Raw genomic sequence first — 23,367 nt, forward strand, 5'->3', positions numbered from 1 at the left:
CCATCCAAAATTGTAAAAGCTATTATTTCCGACTTTCAATATCAAAATACACACACACACATATATATATATATATATATATAAAGGTCACGTGGTATGAATTAAGCCACGGGATGAAGGTGGCCTGTATTTAAGTTTGACAATATTTTAGCTGACGTTGTTGTTTTATCTTGTTTGGTTTCAAGTTTTAGTAAAACAATAAAATAAAAAAAATTATATTATATAAATCTATTTCAGTAGCCCTATTAAAAAAAAAAAAAAAAAAAAGAGCCATTAATTACAAGATCAGCAGCAAGCAAGCAAACCATTTGGGCAACAATGCCGTTGTGTTCTTCCATCTATGACTGGAAAAGCTATATATTCATGCGAAGTCTACTTGTTTTGCTTCTCTTCGGATCAACTGCTTTATGTGGCTCAATCATAAAGACTTTGCCAGGCTTCCCTGGGATTCTACCTTTCAAACTTGAAACAGGGTGTGTATAATAGATTTTTTTTTTTTTCTTCTTCTTTTTTTGGTATGTTGGAAATGTAGTCCACCTTATCTTATAGGTACAGTTTGTGGTTTTGTGTTTCAGATACATCAAGGTGGAGAGCTCTGAGTTCTTTTACTATTTTGTGGAATCTCAACGAAATCCATCCAAGGATCCTCTTATACTTCATCAATTGGGAGGGCCTGGCTGTTCGGGTTTAAATGGGTTTTTCAGCCAAATAGGTAGCTTCTCATCCATTCATTTTTTTTAATTTTTTTTTTTTTTTGGGGTAAATCTCATCCATTCAAATTCTATCTGCTCCAATGGATAAATTCTTTGGATTGATTTGGTTTATACTTTCCAATGATACGAGGCCATGTGTACAATTTTAAGCAATAGTACAAGTAAAGTAATCCTTTTATTACCCAAGAAAAAAAAAAAGTAAAGTAACCCACTTCTTTAACGCCTTTAATAGTCTTTTTTTTTTAATTTTATTTTATTTTTTTACCTAAACCTCCAATTATTCCCTGCTCTTCTCCTCTATAGATGGAATCAAATTAGATTTAAATATATATATATATATATATATATATATATTTCTTTTTCATTTTTTATGCTATTACCTAGCAGCCAAACAAAATTCCATATTTGGAAGGGAGAACAAAAGTGAAAATTTTTTAAAAATATTACCAAAAAAAAAAAAAAAAAACTGGAGGAAGAGAGATAAAGAGGAGCCAATATTTCATTTGTTATATTGGCCATGATCTGAAACGAGATCTGCATCAAGGATTTGTATTTCCATTTTGGTTTTCCAAGCGTAATCTTATTTATGTTACAATCTAGAAATTTTTTCTAGCAATGGAGGAGGAATAAGGATGATTTTTATTACAACCATCTTTCTTTTCTGGCAGACATGATGAAGGATATTATGTAAGAAAATATATATATATATATATAGAAACAAAAATAATTGAAGATCGTGGAAACTGAGGCTTATCTGGATTTTCAAAATGATTTGCATTGGTGTGCATACATTGTCTCATATCATTAGATAATGTGTCCCAAATCAATCTCCAACCGGTTACAGTTCATGTACCTAAAAATTTCTCTAATTGTAATACACACACGTAGCCCATTTTTTAATGGAAAACAAACAAACTATTGGGTTGGCATCGGTTTGGTCAATTACATGTAATCATGAGTTTGGACGGTCATACTTAGTTGTCACCATCAAGTATTTTGCAACCTCTCCCACTGTAGATTTTTTGTGCTTTATACATCTCTATATATATATATATATATATATATCCATTCAATAATATTTCAAATTGTTTATTAAATTTACTAATGAAATAATATAAAAATTAATATGATAATTTTTAATTACTTTATTATTACATTTTATTTATCTATTTAAAAATTTGTTTTTTTTATTTTTATATTATGATTATTTTACCATCATTTAGTAAATATTGTTAAGGAATAATTTAGTACTTCTATTACTTGTGTTTTGTTTAATGGGCTAATATCGCTTACCTTTATCTGTAAGCTTGCAATATTGAAAAGCGGGAAGATACAAAAGGCAACTTATTTACAATTGCTTTTTGAGTGGTTCTAACTTAAAATCATATGTATATTAGATAACATTATCCACTAGTGGAAGGGAAATATTTTCTAAACATAACTATTTTTATATGTTGTTTGATAACGTGTTTTATTTTTGTTTTATTTTTAATTATTTATAATTTATTTCCTTTAAATGTTTGTTAATGATATTAAAATTTGTTAATATATTGATTAACTATAAATGTCAAGAAATAAACTAAAAACTACTATAAAAGTACACAAATTATACTTTATTTAGCAAAACAGAAATAAAAATCAAATACATTAACAAATGGCATTTGTTCTCTTGTTTCCTCTATATATATATATATATATATATATATGTATATATATTCAAACATTCTCGTCCATATTTAGATCTCGCATAATTTTAAATTTTTCAAAACTAAGAGCATGTCTAAATTGATTTAAATTTTGCATGCTAATAAGATTCCATAGTCATGGTTATGGAAAAAAACCAATCATTAATCTTTCGCAAAATCATGTACATTAATAATAGTGTTACATTTCTTTTTCAAGGTCCACTGGTTTTCAATTCATCTACTTATGAAGCAACTTTACCGTCACTGCAGCTGGCCTCATATTCTTGGACTGAGGTACCTAAACTATTGGCTTTTTTTTTTTAAATAATAATTCTGAAAGTTTGAATCACTCAATAATAAATGCATACATACATATCACTAATCGCATAATTAATTATATATATATATGTAAGAAAAACGGGTAGATACCTCACGTGTTAAATGACTAAAAATGTGAATTTTTTATTTTTATTTTTTTGGAGACATGAAAGCTCTATGCCTTCTCAATAGTACTACTAATACTAAAATATGGGTTTTACTTGCTAACTTGTTGTAATGTTATACATTTTATAGATATCAAGTGTAATATTTATAGATGCACCTATTGGCACGGGTTTCTCCTACTCAACCAATCCAGAAGATTATTTTTTGTCATCAGATACAAATACAGGGTGGATAGTTAACAAGTTTATGAGAAAGGTTTGAGAAATCTATAAGTTATTTATTTGTTTTCTTGGAACTATCTTCCGCATTATAATACACAACATACTAATAAACACGTTGCTCACGTGGGTAGCACTTTAATTGATGAATCTAAGTTGGGAGATGAATTTTGTACATATGTGTGTGTGTGTACAACATTTTGATATATCGGAAACATATTTCTCACATTATACTGGTAATCTATTTTATGATAAATGTTAAAAATTGTTACTTGTCTAACTAAATTTGATTTTAAATCATTAATTGAATTGATATCTTTAGAACTTGATAGATTGATGCATATCATAACTCTTATATAACAATATATAGAGAGACCTAGGCTCACATTTGGTGGACCAATTTTAGTATTCGATCTTCTATAATTAGCATTTCGATAGAATTTAAAATTCTATTATTGTTCAAATATAAGTTTAGTTATATACTAAAACGTGCAAAATAAATTCCATAGGAATACAAATAACCATAAATAATTTTTAAATATTAATTTTTTAAAATAATTCAAAAGCTGAAAGAGAAAATTTCATGATGTAATCATCAGATCGACCTAATAGAAGTCTAGTTTTGTGTGTGTATATATATATACAAATATACATATATAAAATTAGAAATTTTATCCTATCCTGGATGCATGTATATGTTTTGGTCCATAAGATGTGTATGGGAATCTCACAATTTTAATTCTACTGCAGTGGTTAGAAGATCACTTAGAATTCAAGGAGAATCCCTTTTTCGTTGGTGGTGATTCATATGGTGGACTATTAGCTCCTATTTATGTACGAGAAATTTTGGAGGGTAATATTCTACAATTTTATTTTAGACTTGAATCGAAAGAATATTTTAAGAAAATTACATCAATCCTGCTAAAAAAAATATTTTAGATATAAAACCAGATATTTGAATTCCAACGTTGGTTTAATTTGAAGCAAAAAGTGAAAAAAGAAAAACTAGTGATATGAAAAATACTGTAAGAATAAAACTTGCTGCAGATGTATAAACGTCATATTTGATGAAATTAAATTTTGTCCCTTCGGACAGTGCAATTGACAATAATTATAATAATCTCTAATTCTCGATACAATTAAATCTGGAACTAAAACCGTCTCTAAGTTTATCAAAATATATATACATATATGTATATATAGCATATGCATGAGGTAAAAGTCTTGTTTGTAAAAGCTTATTTATGTAAAGGGTTATTTATGAAACGTTTTTTCATTTTATCCTCCAAATTATAAATTTTCTCACATTGCCCTTATTTTTGTTTTTGTATCATTTTAGTTCAATTAAGTAAGTTGCTCCGATGAATTGCACAATATATATATATATATATATTTGTCAATTGTTTGTAAACAAATTAGATATATAAAATGTGTATAGTTAATCTTAACAAATTCATCCGATATATGATTGACCCTTTGAGTTTCCGAAGTTTGGGCATTGACTCTTTACAGTCTTGCAGGTAATAAAATGGGACAAGAGCCTTTTATCAATTTGAAAGTAATAGTTTCAACCTTTTTAAGCTTCCCAAATTACTTATGCATCATAAATTTAGAATAATTGTTTGTAATATATATATATATATGTATGCATATATATATATATATATATATATACATGTATAAAAATTTATATATAATGGTCAAAAACATGAAACGTATGCAGGGATATTATGTGGGATCGGCACATACAGACACGGACATTGAAGAAAATTCAAAAATTCCTTATGTTTATCGTATGGGACTTATATCAGATGATTTATACGAGGTAATTGAATTTCTTTGACTTAATCTTAACCTTTTAAAATGACTTTCCTTTATAAAAGCTTCTAAGATGATTAAAGTTTTTGATTTCAGCCTTTTTGTAGTGACCTTATTCCCACGGACAAACAACAAGGTTATTGTCACTAAATTGTTTGACGTAGCATAAAATAATATTTTATTATTTTATTCGTTAAAATTAATATAATTTAGATATGGATAAATTATATATAAATTAATAAAATAATGATTTCTGATAAAAAAATAAATAAAACAATCACCTTGTCGAAACCATTATTGGTGGATACAACATGTAGGAGATCCTCGTTTTTTATTGGTAAATGCAACACTAGGAATGACAAATTACTTTTTGATAAATTTTTTCAATTCTTTTGGTCAACATGATAAATGTTTTTCAAACTGTTATTTCAAAACTTTTAAAGTTACAAAATATGAAATGAGAGTGTGTTAACACACATGAATTATTATTTTTCTCATATATAACAATATTAATAATAATATAGTAATAATATTTTTAATATATTTCTATCTTTAATAATATAATTAATATAGTTAAAATTAATATATACATTTATTTTTTATTCTTACCTCAACCATACCAATGTAAAATAATATTATATATATTATTTGAAGCTTAAAAATAATAAATGATTCCGTCATATTTAGCAAATATTAAAATATAATTTGTTTCAATTTAGACCATCTACTTTTAATTTATTTTAATTTATTTCAATTTAAACTTTTATTTTCGCAAAAAAAAAAGGGAATTGCATTTTAATATCCTCAAACAGTTAACTGCGATTTGCTAAAAATCCAATTAGAATAAATAAAATATAAGAGATTAAAACTAAAAGTCTAAATTGAACCTTTAAAATTTTACAACCGAAAAGTGTAATTTCTCTAAATCAAAAAATATCAAAGGGTACGTAATTAACCTAATGTATAACTAAAGCCGTTTGTCATTATAAATATTTATAAGGGCTTATTTATGCTTTCTTTAAACAGAGAGCGAAAGAAAGTTGTGGTGGAAATTATGTCAATGTCGATGCCACAAATACAAATTGTCTCAATGACCTTGCTAAAATTGACCAGGTAATAATTAATTTGATTGTTTAAAACTTTTGAGTTTCCATTCCGATTTGATTATTTCTTTTATCATATCAGGGTCTAAATTCTACATTTGAAATTTCAGTGTACAAAACACATTAATGAACATCATATACTGCGAACCTACTGCGAACAATTTGCGGTCCAATCAAAGAAAGATAATCAAATTCAAGCTCGAAGATCCACTGAAGAGATGATTTGGTGCGAGGAGGTATCTGTCCTTAATTTCTCTCTCTGAACATATGTATGCATCTTTGATAGATGTAACAAGATAATAAAATTTTTAATATATGGTTCCTTTGCAGAATATCCGGGGTTTAGCCTTTGAAAATTGGGCAAATAACAAGAGAGTTCAAGATGCACTTCAAGTTCGAAAGGTATACAAATCGAAACAAGGATATATCTCTTTCCAATAATATTATACTAAAAAGTTATCAAACCAACCTTTTTAAAGTTAACTTTAAAATATAGGTCATTCAATCCAATTAAACAAATTCAAGAAAATCCAATTAATGGATAGGAGACTTCAATTTAATATTACAAGATAGACTTAATAAGGAAATGGTTGTAAATGTATTTAAAAAAAAAAAAAAGTACTATGTCAAATTTTCGTGTAATTGACAACTATTAGCATTTTTCACATTAATAAGTTCTGAATATAAAATGTTACTATGTTCCCAATAGATATTCCCTACATGTCAAAAATCCTATATATGATGGACTTAGAGTTGTGGACCAAGTGTCTTTAGCCTTAAAAACGAAAATTTTGCTTAAAAAGAAAGTTGATTACTTTTTTTAATTCACTTTATTACATTGCTAATGGACATTTTAAGGAAGTTTAATCGCACTAGAAGTTTTTCCACATACTTGTCAAACATATCCATATTTAGCAATGATTTTCAACAAAAGCAATTTAAAAAATTGTCTCTAAACGTTTAAATTTATACCAAAAGCTGTTTTTTTTTTTTTTTTTTTTTTTTGCTTGTAGATATAAAATTAGCTTTAAATCCCAATCATTGCCTCTAATGATTATTTATTGGACTAAAAATAATTGGTCCGCAACTTAGAAAATTGTGAACAGTTCTCACGTATATATATAGTCTTAATCGATCTCTTATTAGGATATTCTAATAGATTTTCCATCGAAATTTCAATTATCAACCTTTGAATGATTTTAAAGGTCGAGATTATTTGAAGTTAATGAGTCTTGACAAAATTAACTTTATTTTTATTTTTATAGAATTTTAATATTTCACTAAACTTATATAAAATCTTAAATACATATTTAAATTTCAATCACTAAAAATATCTAAGGTAAGGACTGATAAGTTAAAATATTGATGAAAAATCCATCAAAATATCTTAGTAAAAAACTAACTATATATAATCTTTCAACAGTACGGATAGATAACATGTTATTTGATTTTTTCTTCAAACAACTTATTACCTGATGTAGACATCGAAATTGCCTTTTATATATATATATATATATATATATATAATAATTTGTCATTGACCTTTTTTTATATAATGGGCAGGGAACATCTAAAAAATGGCATAGATGCAATATCGAGGATGTAAGTGAAGGAACTTACATATACGACGTTAAGAGTGGCATTGGCTATAACAAGAATCTTACCAACTCAAGCATAGAAGTACTAGTTTACCTGTAAGGCTAATACTGTTGATTTCCAGTTTTTTTTCGCAACAACTTACATATAAATGAATAATACTATAATATATATATATATAAATGAATTAATGTTCTTCTAAAAATTAATTGTCCGCCATGAAGATGTGGCAAATAATATAAAAATTAATGAATTTAAAATTGCAAACCTACTTGGGATATAAAAACCTTGACCTAAGCATTTGTCATATCATTATGTTCTCATTATAATTATAATTTGAAAGATAGTTGAGATCAACTATGTTTATATTTTGAGCAGTGGTGACCATGAGCTAGTAATTCCACATATATCAGCCGAACAATGGATAAAGTCCCTTAATCTGACGGTTCACAATGATTGGCGACCATGGTACACGGCTGACCAAGTTGCGGGGTAGGTCCCTAATTTATTTGTGTTTTATTTTCTATAAATTATAGTAGATACTAAGGTTGGCCGTGTCTATGTTTTTTTTTTTCCTAACTAAATTGTGTGTAGTTTGCTTAGTGGTGTTTAAAATTTATTAGATATTTTAATTAACTGTAAATTAGAAATATATATATATATACATAGTAGTTCTGCTGTGTGGACCGGTCTGCATGTGGATCATATCTAAGCCGATGTTTTTGGAAAAAAAAAACATTGGTTTTATTATGTATGCTAATACACATACACAGCAAAAACTATTTTTTTTTTTTCCAAAAAATATCGGTTTAGGTGTGATCTATTCCGTAAAATTTTCCTATATATATATATATATATATATACATACACGTATGATCACAATTTTAAATTGTATTTGATTTAGTGTTTATGTTTTTTCTTTTAATAAAGTTAATAGTTAATTGAGATATCGAACTTCCTTTATTTAATATTCACAAATAATTGAATAAGCAAACTGTACACAATTTAATAGAAAACAACAAAAACAAAAACCAAACACATTAACGCTTAGTTTATAATATGGTATTATATTTTTGGTTTGTATTGTTGTTATACTAGCTAATCTATGCCTAGTTTGTCAAATTTTAGATTCCAACTTAATGTAGCATTATTTTACCATTGAATTGCATTCCAACCCTCTAAGCAATCACATTTCATAGATTTCCAAAATTTATAAACAAAAAATAATTTTATTTTGTCATCCTAAAATTCATTTTTAACTAGTAATTTATGTTTTTTTTTTATTTTATTTATTTTATTTTTTTTACAGGTACACAATGACATACAAAAATTTTAACTATAGGTTGACTTATGCAACTGTGAAGGTAAGAAATTCATAAAATCTCAAATTAGTTTTTCAATCGTATACAATACAAATGTGAAACTCAATATGTTTGGTATTTGGTATTTGTTTCTTTAATAGGGAGCTGGTCACTCTCCTACTGAGTACAAAAGGAAAGAATGTTTTGGGATGATTCAAAGGTGGATGAACAATTCTCCTCTCTAGATAGTATGCCTTTAAAACTGCATACTATCATATAATAATTTATATTAGTTTCTAAATGGGCTTGATTTACTTTAACAATGCAACTTGTCTCTACATTTATGAACTAAGGTTTTTAGTCATTGAGCAATGTAAGACTCTACATTAATGGACTATGGTTTTTGATTATTGGACTATTAAAATTGATGCTTCCATCAACTAACAGTATATAAATATTAGAAGTTAGAAATCTCATATCTATGGGTGTTTTAAACTTCCAATTCTTGTAATACAATGCTGGATGAGCAAATTTTAATTGTTAGGGAATGATTTGTCAAAAGGAATAATCCCATGGAACACCCCTCTCTCTATTCTTGAAATTTACTAGTTTGCATGCTACCTGTATCCATTTTAATATATATGAGCAATTTATTGATATTTTGATCCAAGATGCTGTACTACATAATCATCCATTCAAGCCCCTGCATTTACTCTGTTTTTTTACCCTGCTCCCTAAACTTCTCCCTCGAAAAACAAAAATATATGGTATAGCAAAAGCTAGAAATCCAACACTAAATGCCCATAAATTAATATGGTCTACATCCTTTTGGATGTTTAAGAAATATGAAAACTAAGAAAAGTAAGAGAATTTTTTGTAGAGAATGGAAATTGACAACCTTTGAAATTAGTTTGGAATTAGGAATTAACACATGCATCTGAAAAACAAGTGAACAACATAAATAGAAGTCGAAGTCTGAATTTGCTCATCCAAGCTGCCTATATTGTAGTTTGGAGCAGGCAAAGTTTTGAAAAGAATAGGCAAATGTGCCTCAAATTTCAGAATGTGTAAGGCCTGCCTAATGGATGGTCTCAAACTATGATCTGGGTAAGCACTCCAATGCCCAACATTCACATTTTGTTACTCTTAAGTATATATATTTATTAGTATGTATATATATATATATATATCAAAATTTTCTCTCATACGAGAAATTCCCAAATAAATTTTATCTGGGAGGCTGAATCTTATTGATTATGTATAAAGCCAACGTCTCCCAAACAAAATTTGTCATCGACTTTCCAGATCAGAAAATTAGATATATATCTGTGTGTGTTATATAGGGGTTGAACCGGGAACCGTAACCATCCATATAAATTTTGAGTGGTTGATTTATCGTAACCAAGTAATTACCGACCTCTAACACAAAATTACCAGTCAAATTGCTGCTTCTAAGTCTGAGCAACGTAAGACTACATTTATATTTATATTTATGGACTAAAGTTTTTGATAAATTATCAAATTTATGGTTCCATCAACAGGGATAGTGTATAAAAGATAAAAGACCAAAAGTTAAAAATATTGTATCTATCACCGTTTTAAACTTCCAATTCTTGTGTATACTGTTAGATGTGATTTGTCAAAAAAGATAACTGTGGTACATAGTCAAATTTCCAGAATTATTTATATCTACACGCGCGCGCGCGCACACACACACATATATATATATATTATTTATATCTACACGCGCGCGCACACACACATATATATATATATATATACACTCCATCTACGATGCAGTCGGTCCGCAAGATGATTTCTGAAACCGTCAACAAAACCGTCAACAATACTCACTGTCTACATGCAGACCGTTCTCCTATATATATGTATATATATAAGCCCAAAAAATTGCAAATGATGCAACTTCAACAAGGAGAAAAATCAACCAAAATAATGGCTAGCCACGATTGACAAGGAGAGGGAATGACTAATAATTGTTATCTCAAGTTCGTTGCAATCGGACAAAAATTAAATTTCAATAAAACAATATAAACAGAAACAAAATCGACTGAGAAAAGAAAACCCACTATGGTGATCAAATAAGTGATTATGAAAATTACCACTTACTGACTTCAAACGAACTAAATCCATGACCAAAACCTGAAAGATTTAAGACTTTAAAGCAAACAAGATAGAACTAGCATTCTAAGTGCCAAAACCAGTCAGCATTGCCAACGATAATTTGGCATCTAAGACCTAAAGAGTAATAACTATACAAAACCTTTTGTTCGTACAACTCAAGCATCCAACATACATAATATCTTTTCTGTATAAATAAAACCAGAAGATTCAAACGTTCACAAACTTTGGCTCACATATGGCACAACACAGGTGATGAGACTCTTTTTTAACCTCGCAAATATCTTCCGTACCAACCTTAGAAACATTTTCGGTGAACAATTGCTGGACCTGATTCATCATACTCACCCTTGGATATCCACATCTGCAAAATAAAATAAAAAGAGATCAGAAATGAACCTATAGCATTATAAGTTGACTACCTGTATTCAAACAAACAGCAAACACATTGGAATCTATATATACAAACATATATGGTCAATAAAATTCCGCAGATAGAGAAGAGTTAACGCACATATATTTATCCATCTAAATATAAGAAAATAGATGAAGTTACCTGTTGGAAAGTGCTGAGCGATGCTAAGATTGATCCTCCAATCCAGACACTGTACTTTCTTTCAGGAGGAGCAACCACCTTGATCTTCACGCTGCTGGGAGCAAGAGCAGTAATTTCCTTGCTCATCCTATCAGCAATCCCAGGGAACATGGTTGAACCACCACTAAGCACAATGTTTCCGTACAGGTCCTTCCTGATATCTACATCACACTTCATAATGGAGTTGTAAGTAGTTTCATGGATTCCAGGAACTTCCATACCAATCAGAGATGGCTGGAAGAGTACTTCTGGGCAACGGAACCTCTCTGCTCCTATTGTAATCACCTGACCATCAGGCAATTCATAGCTTTTCTCAACAGCAGAGCTGCTCTTTGCAGTCTCCAACTCTTGCTCATAATCAAGGGCAACATAAGCCAGTTTCTCTTTCACATCACGAACAATTTCCCGTTCAGCAGTGGTGGTGAAAGAGTACCCTCTCTCAGTAAGGATTTTCATCAAAGCATCTGTTAGATCACGGCCAGCAAGGTCCAACCGAAGAATAGCATGGGGGAGCGAATAACCTTCATAAATCGGCACTGTATGGCTCACACCATCACCAGAATCCAAGACAATACCTTTCCAATTGCAAAAATTCATGTGGATGAAAGATAAATCGTACAAATCAGTAAGTTATAAGTACAATATTGTATACATATCCTAATTTCTGTAAAACATGCTTAATGATAAAGTAACCAAAAAGAGCACCCAATACAGCATAGGGTTCAAAAACTAACCAATTAGTCATATATATAGAATGTAACTTACAACATTCAGAACCACACAATATCTAAATCAATAACAACAAATGCCTTCTTCTATTATACATGGTCCACAACATTCCTCAGCTCCTAATTCTTTTTACTCAAGTCAGTTTTAGATTTAGCTTCCAACTCAGAAGCAATTACCAGGTTTATTTTCTAAGCAATTAACTCAAAAAAAGAAAACAAAAAAGCCCAATACGCAACCACAGGCACATGAAATAAGGCGGCCTATATCAAATTCATCAAACTCAGTGGTCATGATTTCAACACATTACAAGACCAGAGATTTGTTATTCATACAAACCTGTTGTACGTCCACTAGCATAAAGAGATAGAACGGCCTGGATAGCAACATACATAGCTGGCACATTGAAGGTCTCAAACATGATTTGGGTCATCTTCTCCCTATTGGCCTTTGGGTTGAGTGGTGCCTCAGTAAGAAGTACTGGGTGTTCGTCAGGGGCAACACGGAGCTCATTGTAGAAGGTATGGTGCCAAATTTTCTCCATATCATCCCAGTTGCTAACAATACCATGTTCTATTGGGTACTTCAAAGTGAGGATACCTCTTTTAGATTGGGCTTCATCACCTACATAAGCATCCTTCTGACCCATCCCAACCATAACACCAGTATGACGAGGTCTGCCAACAATACTGGGGAACACTGCCCTTGGGGCATCATCACCGGCAAATCCAGCCTGCAGATTTCAGGAGAAAATAAACAGAGCATCCATTCAGTTGAAAGAAGACAATTCAAATTCAGCTGCTAATATAAGGAACTAAGAAAATCCACTCCTGTTTACATGCTTAATGTAACCAGAAGCTCATCAAACCACATCATAATGATTTACTGACCTTGACCATTCCAGTCCCATTGTCACAAACGAGAGGCTGAATATCCTCCTCGGCCATCTTCTAAAATCCTGCATAACAAAAGTTCTGTCAAATGTAAGGAACCAGTGATGAAAATCCGACTAATAGAAGTAAAGAAGATATAAGAATATTGGTCTTATTCAACTTTTTAACTCCTTTTGCTTCAGGCAGTATTCTGTGCACTACCCCAAGCCTCTTTATAAGACAGCAGTGACAATAACCAATTCAAAAATCTATACGCAAGTTTTTTTTTCTAAATTGGCACAAAATAATGAAATGCTTAACAGTAAAAACAGCTGTCTCATGCAGAATTGCTTATGAAAGATCGTTCCGTAATGGCAAAGATGATAACTCACTATGCAAAAAAAGCACTGCTTTCACTAAAATATATATTTATATTTATATATATATATATATATATATTTAATAATTTCCAAATCACTAATTCTCAAGCATCACATGAAAATGAATATGCCAATTGCGGGAAGGAAAAAAGTTGAATATCATGACTGAAATCTAAATTTAAACATTACCAGCTATATCAACAATGATAAACCAAGCACAAAATTTATACATTTTTTTTTTTAACACTTTTGTTATTTTGGTGTTAATCAATTCAGATTTAAACAATCATACGGAAACATGATCAAGTAAATAACGCTCCTTTCTAACACAACCATTTGAAAACAGAATACAACAAACCCAGTTTTCAGATTTTATATTCAGATATGCAATGTTATAGAAAAACCTTAGAAAACCATCCATTAGTTACACAGCACAAAAATTTAAAAAACAAAAACAAAAGTTATTCTTTCAATTCCAGATGGGGAAAAAAAAAAAAAAAAAAAAAAAGAATCTTGAAACAGATGAATATAAAGATCACCCAGAAAAAAAAATAAATCGAAAAGAAAACCAACAAAATTCAATTTCCACATATTTCAATTTTGCCAAATAAAAGATAAAAAGGAAAGCTTACCCTACAAAGAAAAAAGATATATGGGTTCGAAGCTTTTTGGCCTGATTTAAAGAGAATTTGGAAGATGGAGCCGGCTAGGGAAGCTGGAAAACTAAAAAAATAATGAGAGAGGAGTAGGTTGGCTGAGAATGAAGAGAAGCCTTATAAAAGAAAGAGAAAGCGGTAAATGAGAGTGAAATGCAAATGAAATTCGATGCAAATTCAAAATAGTTACGTGAGTTGTAACGTAGAAGCGAGTGTATAAAGCAGTTTTTTGTGTGATGATCTGGAAACTGAATGGAATATTGAAATCCAAACAGTCAAAGAGACCTTTCGGAGCCGTCCAAGCTTTGAGTTTTTGGTGTATTATGATTATTTGTAGGTGGAATCTCCGGATTTACACGTCAGCCAGGGCGGCTTATGTTGGGCTAGTGACTGGGTCCTGGCCCATTTTGGGCCCATCTTTGATTGCCTCCCATGGCTCTGAAATTTTTGCTGTATTCTTAGTTGGCGGCTTGGAAAATGCATGCTTAATGTGTAAGGATTAAGGATCTCTTGGTTTTCTTTCCTTTTTTTTCTTTTTCTTTTTTTTTTTTAAGCCCAAAAAATAAAAAAATAAAAAACTTGAGCTAACTACTTTTTATTCCTAATGGTAAATGGGAATGCCTAGGCAACTGGTGATTTCCATATTCAATTTTAAAATTATAAATATTTATATTTGAACCATATCGATAATCCATTTTTGACCCATTAATCCATTTTACAATTAAGTTTTTATATAATGTAATTTAGTCTTTGGTCGTAGCCTCTTTTTTTTTTTTTTTTTTTTTTTTTTTTTGAATGAAGCATATTCCTTAATTTGTCAACAAACGAGTATCTACAAGAGAAAAAAATGATTTTTTTTTATGGGATTCAAAGATCAACTTTGGTGTAAATTCCAATTTAGTTATTAATTTAAAGGTCATTGATATGAACTGCCACTTAAAAGTATTTTATATTCTGGTTTCTAAACTTTTCTGTTAGCACGAAACCCTTTTAGATCCAAATGTTTGTTTGTTGCACTGTAAAGACTACGTCAAATTTTTGATTGTTCTCTAACGGAAAGAGCATACGGGACACGCATGCAAAGGTATATGTTGGTGATTATTTTACTTTATTTGATCTTATCCTGAGCGATTAAGATGCAACTTTGATATAGCTTAAAGGGTCACAACAACCAAAAAAAAAATATATATATATATATAAATAATAAGAATAATAATAATAGAATTATTTTTGGATGTAAAATATTATGAATAATAAAGAGAATATATAAATGCTTAAAATTTAATTTTCACTATTGTCAAATATATATTACACATGATGTACATATGTATAGGTGAGGAATCTCCTCAATTTTTCTTAAAATTCAAACATAATAAAATAAAACAATTTCATAATAAGAATTTTTCCTTCTATTAATATTTATATGTCTATATGTTAATTTAAGTGATTGGATTTTTTGGAGAAAAAAAAACATTAAATAATGAAAGAACAAAAAACATGTAATTTTTTTCCTTTTTAATGAAAGAAAGATATACATGAATTGTTTTTTACACATATATTAATGCAATAACTCTTAAAATTTTTAAATGTGTGAGCATTTGTCACGTAGCATAACAGATATACTATTTTATTAAGTTGTTGTGAAGTCATTTTCAGAACTAGATTTTTAATTATAAAAAATCATTGAAGTATCTCCCAAAGTACCTATTCCAAGGATGAGTTTTCTTTTTAATTTTTATTTTTTCCATTAAAAAAAAATTGCTTAAAAGATCCATTCAATTCTAAAATGAGATTAGCTCAGTTAATGTGTCACTTATATCCACACCAGTTAAAAGATCGTGGATTTAAAATATTGGATTAAAAGAAAAATACTGTAAACGATTCAAAAAAAAAAATCCATTTAATTTTAGGTTGTACACGCTTTCAATAAACGAGTAACATAAGTAATTAATATAAATATTAAACAATAGATTATATTCATTATTCTGTTATGAATTTAATTTATATTTGTCAAGCATATAATTTACATACATTAAAATCACCTAGCCATTTCTAAAATACAAACAAAAAGAAAAATAAATAAATAAAAAGAAAAACAATAACTAGGGTTAAGTATTACACATAATTTGCATTCCTAAACTATGCATTGCTTTTAATTCACTTGGCTCTTTAACGTATTATTATTTTCACTTTGGCACAGATATTGTTGGCACGATCCAAATTTCGTATGGAAAAAAGCCATATGATAAAATTTACATGCCTTTTGATAAAAAGCGTTTCCGTACATAAAACAACTAAAAATGCAGAAATTGAAAGATTTAATTAAAAAAAAAAACATATATAAACAAATGATAGATCGATCTGGAGGGTTTTAATAAATGGACAATTTTACTGTTTTTGTTTTTGTCTTCTTTTGTTTCTAAGTTTTTTTTTTCTATTAAAAAAAATGTTATTTTTCCAAAATATCTTTCATAACAAAGCATATAACTTGTACATGTGACTTTTTTCAATCCAAATTTTGGATCGTATTAACAATATATTATACCAAAAAGGAGAGAAAAATTATATATATTTGCTTAAATGAAAAAAAAAAAATATATATATATATATATATATATATATGTATGTATGTATAATTTAGAGGTACAAAATGTAATATGAATCCCAAAAAAAAAATATATATATATATATATATATAAAATATTATGTCAGTTTGAGCAGAACTAATTTTTTTTCTAAATCAAAAAAAGAAAGGACCAAAAAAAAAAAGTTTAATAAAGTAGATTATCACAGTAAGTTCATGATTCCATGCGTCCTAAAAATTCTAATTCTTGGACTCACGAATAAAGTGGTAAAAAAGCAATACAAAGCAATAGCACAAATATGAGTCATGATTGGAGGAAGTAATTTTGACGCCAAATTTATTAGATTCCCTCTTGGCAAAAGCAAAAAGCATTACCAAAGTTCATTACCAACGTTCAAACTCCTTCAAAATAAACAAATAATACTCCACTAAACTGAACCAAACCCAACCAATTAATTTCTCATGGCGATCGACATCAAGAAGGTGGAGGAGATTATAGATTACAAATTCAAGAACAAGAAGTTATTAGAGGAGGCCCTCACTCACCCCCCGGGCAATACTGGTTCTCCTTCTTACGAACGGCTCGAGTTCTTGGGCGACGCCGTCATCGGCCTTGCCATTAGCAAACATTTCTTTTGGGATGAACATTATGATCTCAGTCCCAACGACCTAACGCGCCTACGTTCTGCTAATGTTAACAACGATAAACTGGCTCGTGTGGCAGCCCATCTCGGTCTCTACCACCATGTTCAAGGCACTAATATTAGCGACTCTCTTGAGCAGGTTAGGGTGGTTTATAATTTGTGGCCATTTAATTTTCATTATTATTATTATTTTTATATAGTTTGGTTTATTTTGTTTTATGGACAGAAAGTATTCAAGCTGAGAGTGTCTTTGGTTTTTTGGCTAATTTGTTACCATCTGGACTTAGAGCCTTTCCTTGTCTAATTTCTATCTAATAATTTGCATAATCATGTGGGAAACAAATTACAAATTTTTTGGTTAACAAATTAAAATGTTCATATGCACGGTTGGGAACAGTGGGACTTTTTTCTTTTTTTTTTTTTTCCTTAAGAAAAAGGATTTAGTACTTTTTAAATATTTGTTATTAATTTCCAATAAAACTAATATATTATTTTTCCAACCATATTAGTAAATGTATAGAAATTTTAAATTATTTTAATAATTTAATAATATTTTTCCAACTATACTATTGAATTGTCAAAATTTTTAAATTACTTTTGACAATATAAAATTATTTTTAAAAATTATAAAATTATTGGTTTCAAAAAATATATTTTAAAATTATAGAAATGATTAAAAATAAATCTTTTGCGGTTATTAATTTTTGCCATGTGTCCTAGATTAAAAATATTAAGGATTAACAATACTTTTGGACACTTTAATTCGTCCCCAAATTCAATTAAATGCATTAAGTTTCAATTTTTTTAATTGATTACCTCCATTTTCGTTTTAGTTTTATTTTAGGCTCCATTTTAAATTTTTTCGATTAAAACTCCTAGTTTTAGTTTTTATTTCAATGTGGACAAAAACAAATGAAAATTTTGTTCAATATAAATGTCTTATTATAAATCCAAAAATTTTATTAACTTAAAATATTAAAAACTAAACAAAATTTTCTACCATAATAAGATTAAATATACAATGCTCAAATTGAAATAAAACGAAAATTAAAGATCTCATCTGGAAAAAAAAAAAAAGGGAAAATGGAAACCAAATTGAAACTAATAAGAAAAATGAACCACTCAATTAAAAGTGAAGGCAAACTGGAGTCCAAAAAAATAATTAACCCAAATATTAAATATATGTTAGATATGGGGTAGTATACAAGGTCTTTTCTATTTACATATAGGTTTCATTTGGGAAGTATCAAAATTGAGAGGGAAATTAATTCATGAGATTTCGTTTCCCATGATTTAGTTTGTTGAGAATTAATTTTTATCCTGGTCTGTTTTATGAGTAATAAGAAAGTTGGGATCTACAATTAATTAAATTTAATATTATATAATAAATTAAGGGTAAATATGTATTTTAAAAAATTCAAAACTATTTTTTTGAAGATTCTTAAAATGACACCTATATAGATGGGAACAATTTTTTCATATATTTTCTACATTAATGGGAATCTAATTCCCTGTACCACACTTTTACATATTACAATAAACATTCAAACAAAAAAAAATCCTTACTTTTTAAAGAAATTAGATTCTCACTAACTTTACCTTTATTCAAACATGCCGATAGTTTTTATTTAATTTTATTAACAAAAAATTTTTTGTTGCTTTTAGTAACCGAGCTTTGCTAAGAAATTTAGCTCAAGTTAATATGGCATGAACTAATTAATGTTTTGGATTTGCTGGAAAAAAAAAATGTATTTTTTTTATATCATTCTCAAAAAAAAAATAAAAAATAAAAAAAAAGATGCATTTTCACCCAATAAAAAAATGACGCATAGGTACTATATATATTGTACTGCTTTCCTCTTTGCTAATTTATTTGAATTTTGCTGGGGTTTTATTTTATTTTATATCTTTCTAAAAAATTTTATAGGTTAAGGAATTTAATTTTTCTTTTGTTTAAATAAGGCTGAGAAGTTTGAAAAAGAAATGCGTGAAGAAAAATGGTTGGTATATGGGAGAGAAAAAGGTCCTAAATTTCTTGCTGATATTGTGGAGTCTATTGCAGCTGCTATTTATGTTGACCTCAATTTTGATATGCAAAAGCTATATCCGGTATGTATTTTTAAGGTTTCTCCTCTACTTTCTATATGTTTGTCGTTTTAGATGATAGTTTCTTTTTTTTTTCTTTTTTCCTTTTTCTTCGAGGCACAAGCTTATCAAGAAACTTAATAGTAAAAACCATATAAAAGTAATGATTTGCTTTTTTGAGTTCTCTCAAAAATATAATTAATTATGTCAATTTTATTTTATTTTATTTTTTAAGTATTTCATGTATATATATATATTTTGGAAGTGTTTGTTTTCCATTCCTTTTTTTGTTTTTTGTTTTTTTTTTTTTTTTGTTAATATTTTGTAGATCTTGGAAAGACGTCTTTTGAAGCCTATAATTACACTTGGATACTTGGAAAATCATCCACAACCAATAAAGGAGCTATACGAGCTGTGCCAGAAAAAAGGCAAGCAAATAGAGATTAAATGTGAAAGAGATGGATACAAAACCACTTCAATGCTAGTGTTTACATTGATGAAGAGTTCATTGCCTCCAAGTCTTCTAAGCTAAAAAAGAATGCAAGGATTTATGCAGCTGACGCAGCTTTGTCTGTGCTACGTCCGAAGCGGGAGACGCCTGTTAATGATGGTGGTGGAGATTATGAGACTGAAGGAGAAGATGAAGAAGAGCTCCATGATCAGAAGAAGAAATGGACCAAAACAATTTACAGGTAAGATTTTTTTTTTTTATTTTAAGATGTTTAATTTGTGTATATTTAAATTATTGTAATTGTCATCGGGCTAATTTATTTATTTATTTATTATTTTTTTTTTTTTGGTGTCATCAGGTTGATTATATTGGCAATATTAGTTGCATTTATAGGAAACGTGATGAAGGATTAGACTAGCTTAATTAAGCTGTTGAAATTGCAACAATAATTGTCATCGATGAGGTTGAAGGTGATTTATTCGGGTCACACCATATATTAATCGAGTTCCAGCTTGATTAAGATATGCTATAGTGCAATATGGGGTACTAACTTCATTTAATTTTGTACTAATTAGTATTGATTTACTTTTCAAGGTTTAATATGTGAATCTCAAGATGGTTTAGATATATAAGATTATAAATGTTGTTTACAATTATTCATCTTGTGTGATGCGATACTGATGATACTTCAAAAATAAATGTTTAGACTTTAGAGAGACCAGATTGAATTTTTGATATATAATTATAAGATGAATATGTATACAACTGAGTCATATTATTATCAAGTTGATATAATTTAAGCTACATATTCTCCAATATAATAATCGAATAGCAATTTTTTCTTTTATTCTTTAAAAATTTCTTCACATCTAATATATATATATATATATATAATACAATAGGGAAGGGGATTTTCACCACTAGGCCAATATAGTCAAATAGTTAATTTAATAGGCATATTATTTGGAGTTTTCTTTTTTTTCTCTTTTTTTTATTAAAAAAATTATTGTTGGAGTCGCTTGTTGTTGTTGTTATTATTATAATGATCATCATCTTTGAAATTTGTTAACCATATATGATTTATGTAATCTAGATATAACACTTCTTATACCATATTCTAAAATTGTTTATACATTCTTCAAAGTATTTTGGATCATATATATATATATAGTATAAAGTCCGTAGTATTTATTTGCTTTCAAAAATGTTTAAAACAACCACAAAAAACTAAGCACTAGTAGTCGTAAATTGCTTAATTAGTCTAAAATCTTTATACATGACTTTTTAAGTGTTTCAAGAGCAATAGAGAAAGCGTTTAATAGGAAATGAAAATTATGTTTCTAATTGGAATTTTCACCAACATCAAAATTTAAACCATATATAGATATATTCTTAGAAGGTTTTTGGAACTCGGAAGTAATAGCTTTTATGGCTGTAGGGAACAAAATTCTTGATTTGTGCTGCACCCATATCGGTGTTAATTGGGATACTACAAGGATAAAAATGCAAAAGGTTAGAAACTATCCAAAATCTATAAACTTCAACCAAACAAATATTTGAAATAACCAAATTACAAGAACCAACCAAACCCTTTTTTTTTTTTTTCTTATTTACGTTTCTTTTCGAAAAATCAACAAGTTCTTATACAATTATCCATATATTTTCAATACGAACCCTCTTACTGAATTTATTAGTCATTTGACCCCAAAAAAAACAAAAAACAAAAAAACAAAAAACAAAATTTTATTAAAGTGGAAGGCAGATAAAACAAAGGGTAAAACACATACGTTAAAAGTCAAAACCTTAAAGACTAATTTTTTCTGAGAAAATTCCAAATCCCAAAAACATGTTTATGTGAACAACAAACCATCCCCGGCCAATATTCCTCTTGATCTTCTCGAGGAAGCCCTTTTCTGAGCTCAATGAAGCCCGATCAACAACACGACGACGAAACCCAAAACTAGGGATGGACATGGATTGGGTTGGTTATGTTTTGGACCGAAATACAACTCAATCCATATATATCGGTTTTTCTAATTTACAATCCAAACCAAATCATTGAAGTATTAAATCCAAACCAAACCAAACCATTTATGATCTGTTTGGTTTGGATTGGTTGATCGGTTTGAAACTTACTAATTTATAAATATATAATACAAATAAAAAATTTTCCAAATATAAAATATAAATAATAAATTATAATTATCCAAACATAAAATATAATGAGAATAATACAACATAGTCTATAATGGAAAATAAAGAAAAAAATGTAGCAAATGACACACATCATGCACTTATTAAATAGCAAACATTAATGTCATCATCTCACTCCTATAAAATCAAACTAAAATTGTTAGAACAAATAATGTAAAATAATACATTCGTCAAAATTCATTCACTCAAGAATCAATGCATAATTCCTTTTTTTTTTTAACTTTAAAACTTTGGTAAATTATAAGTCAATCAACGTTGACAGTTCACTAATTTTAATTGATTTTGTAAGCTCTACAAAGATCAAAACAATAAAATTAGTAATAAATTATATTTAAACATTTATATATATATATATAAGTAACAATTGGATACAATATATGTAGATATATATTATATATATATGATGGGGATGTAAAAAATATATATATATTATCGTGATGGTGATGGACTGGTGGTGGGTGGCAACAAAGGTAAATGTTTAGTTTAGGGTTACAACTTATAATTTGATTTGGAATTTGAGATATGGGAATGTAAAAGAAAATATATATATATATATATATATTAAAAATCAATATATAAAAATGGAAAAAAAAAATTTAAAAACTAATATATAAAAATGAAAAAAATATTATAAAATTAATATATAAAAATGAAAAAAATAAAAAATATATAATTTTTTAGTTATATAATATATTATTTGGATTGAATTGGATTGGATTTATATTTCCAATCCATAACCAATCCAATCCATACAATTTATAATATTTTGAACCCCATCCAATCTAATTGATATAAAAATCCAATCCAAACCGTTAAAAATGGATTGGATTGGGCGGATTGGATTGGATTTTGTGCACCCCTACCCAAAACCCAAAAATCCCCAACGAATCCAAACCCCCACCACCATCTTCTTCTTCTTCCTCGCCTCCACGCGAGAAAACCAGGGACTTGCCCACTCTCTCCGAATGCCACGCCTGCAAATTCCGAATCGACATCGCCGACGACAAAAGCAAGCTCCACTACTTTTTATTCCAAATGGTAAATGGGATGTGTATATCTGGATTCGAATGCCTAGGCAACGGGGATTTTCATATTTTTAAAATTATAAATATTCATATTTGAACCATACTTGTAATCTAACTT

At 28.6% G+C, this 23,367-nt stretch overlaps 3 protein-coding genes across 5 annotated transcripts; 2 read left to right on the forward strand and 1 right to left on the reverse strand.

Moving 5' to 3' along the window:
- LOC107421503 (serine carboxypeptidase-like 13) lies at window positions 1–9,458 on the forward strand. Its single transcript, XM_048480322.2, has 14 exons — window positions 1–473; window positions 576–712; window positions 2,616–2,692; window positions 2,972–3,097; window positions 3,811–3,913; window positions 4,581–4,618; window positions 4,784–4,885; window positions 5,905–5,991; window positions 6,092–6,217; window positions 6,312–6,383; window positions 7,545–7,675; window positions 7,956–8,069; window positions 8,887–8,941; window positions 9,040–9,458. The coding sequence occupies exons 1-14, from the start codon at window positions 319–321 to the stop codon at window positions 9,121–9,123; spliced, it is 1,407 nt and encodes a 468-aa protein (XP_048336279.2). The 5' UTR covers window positions 1–318; the 3' UTR covers window positions 9,124–9,458.
- Window positions 9,459–10,947: 1,489 nt separating this feature from the next.
- On the reverse strand, window positions 10,948–14,378 carry LOC107421506 (actin-7). The gene is made up of 5 exons (XM_048480785.2): window positions 14,223–14,378; window positions 13,229–13,296; window positions 12,678–13,071; window positions 11,574–12,187; window positions 10,948–11,381 (listed from the first exon to the last, which is right to left on the reverse strand). The coding sequence occupies exons 2-5, from the start codon at window positions 13,283–13,285 to the stop codon at window positions 11,316–11,318; spliced, it is 1,131 nt and encodes a 376-aa protein (XP_048336742.1). The 5' UTR covers window positions 13,286–13,296; window positions 14,223–14,378; the 3' UTR covers window positions 10,948–11,315.
- Window positions 14,379–17,175: 2,797 nt separating this feature from the next.
- LOC107421555 (ribonuclease 3-like protein 2) lies at window positions 17,176–20,666 on the forward strand. Of its 3 annotated transcripts, none has more exons than XM_060820206.1 (4): window positions 17,176–17,613; window positions 19,537–19,583; window positions 19,899–20,251; window positions 20,369–20,666. In XM_060820206.1, the coding sequence occupies exons 1-3, from the start codon at window positions 17,293–17,295 to the stop codon at window positions 20,089–20,091; spliced, it is 561 nt and encodes a 186-aa protein (XP_060676189.1). In that variant the 5' UTR covers window positions 17,176–17,292; the 3' UTR covers window positions 20,092–20,251; window positions 20,369–20,666. The 3 variants fall into 3 exon arrangements, with proteins under 3 accessions (XP_060676189.1, XP_060676188.1, XP_048337269.1); XM_060820205.1 differs by having other exon boundaries at window positions 17,179–17,613; window positions 19,437–19,583; XM_048481312.2 differs by having other exon boundaries at window positions 17,180–17,613; window positions 19,437–19,583; window positions 19,888–20,251.
- The last annotated feature ends 2,701 nt before the right edge of the window (window positions 20,667–23,367 follow it).

Source organism: Ziziphus jujuba, chromosome 9 (assembly GCF_031755915.1).
Source record: "Ziziphus jujuba cultivar Dongzao chromosome 9, ASM3175591v1".
Lineage (NCBI taxonomy): Eukaryota > Viridiplantae > Streptophyta > Magnoliopsida > Rosales > Rhamnaceae > Ziziphus > Ziziphus jujuba.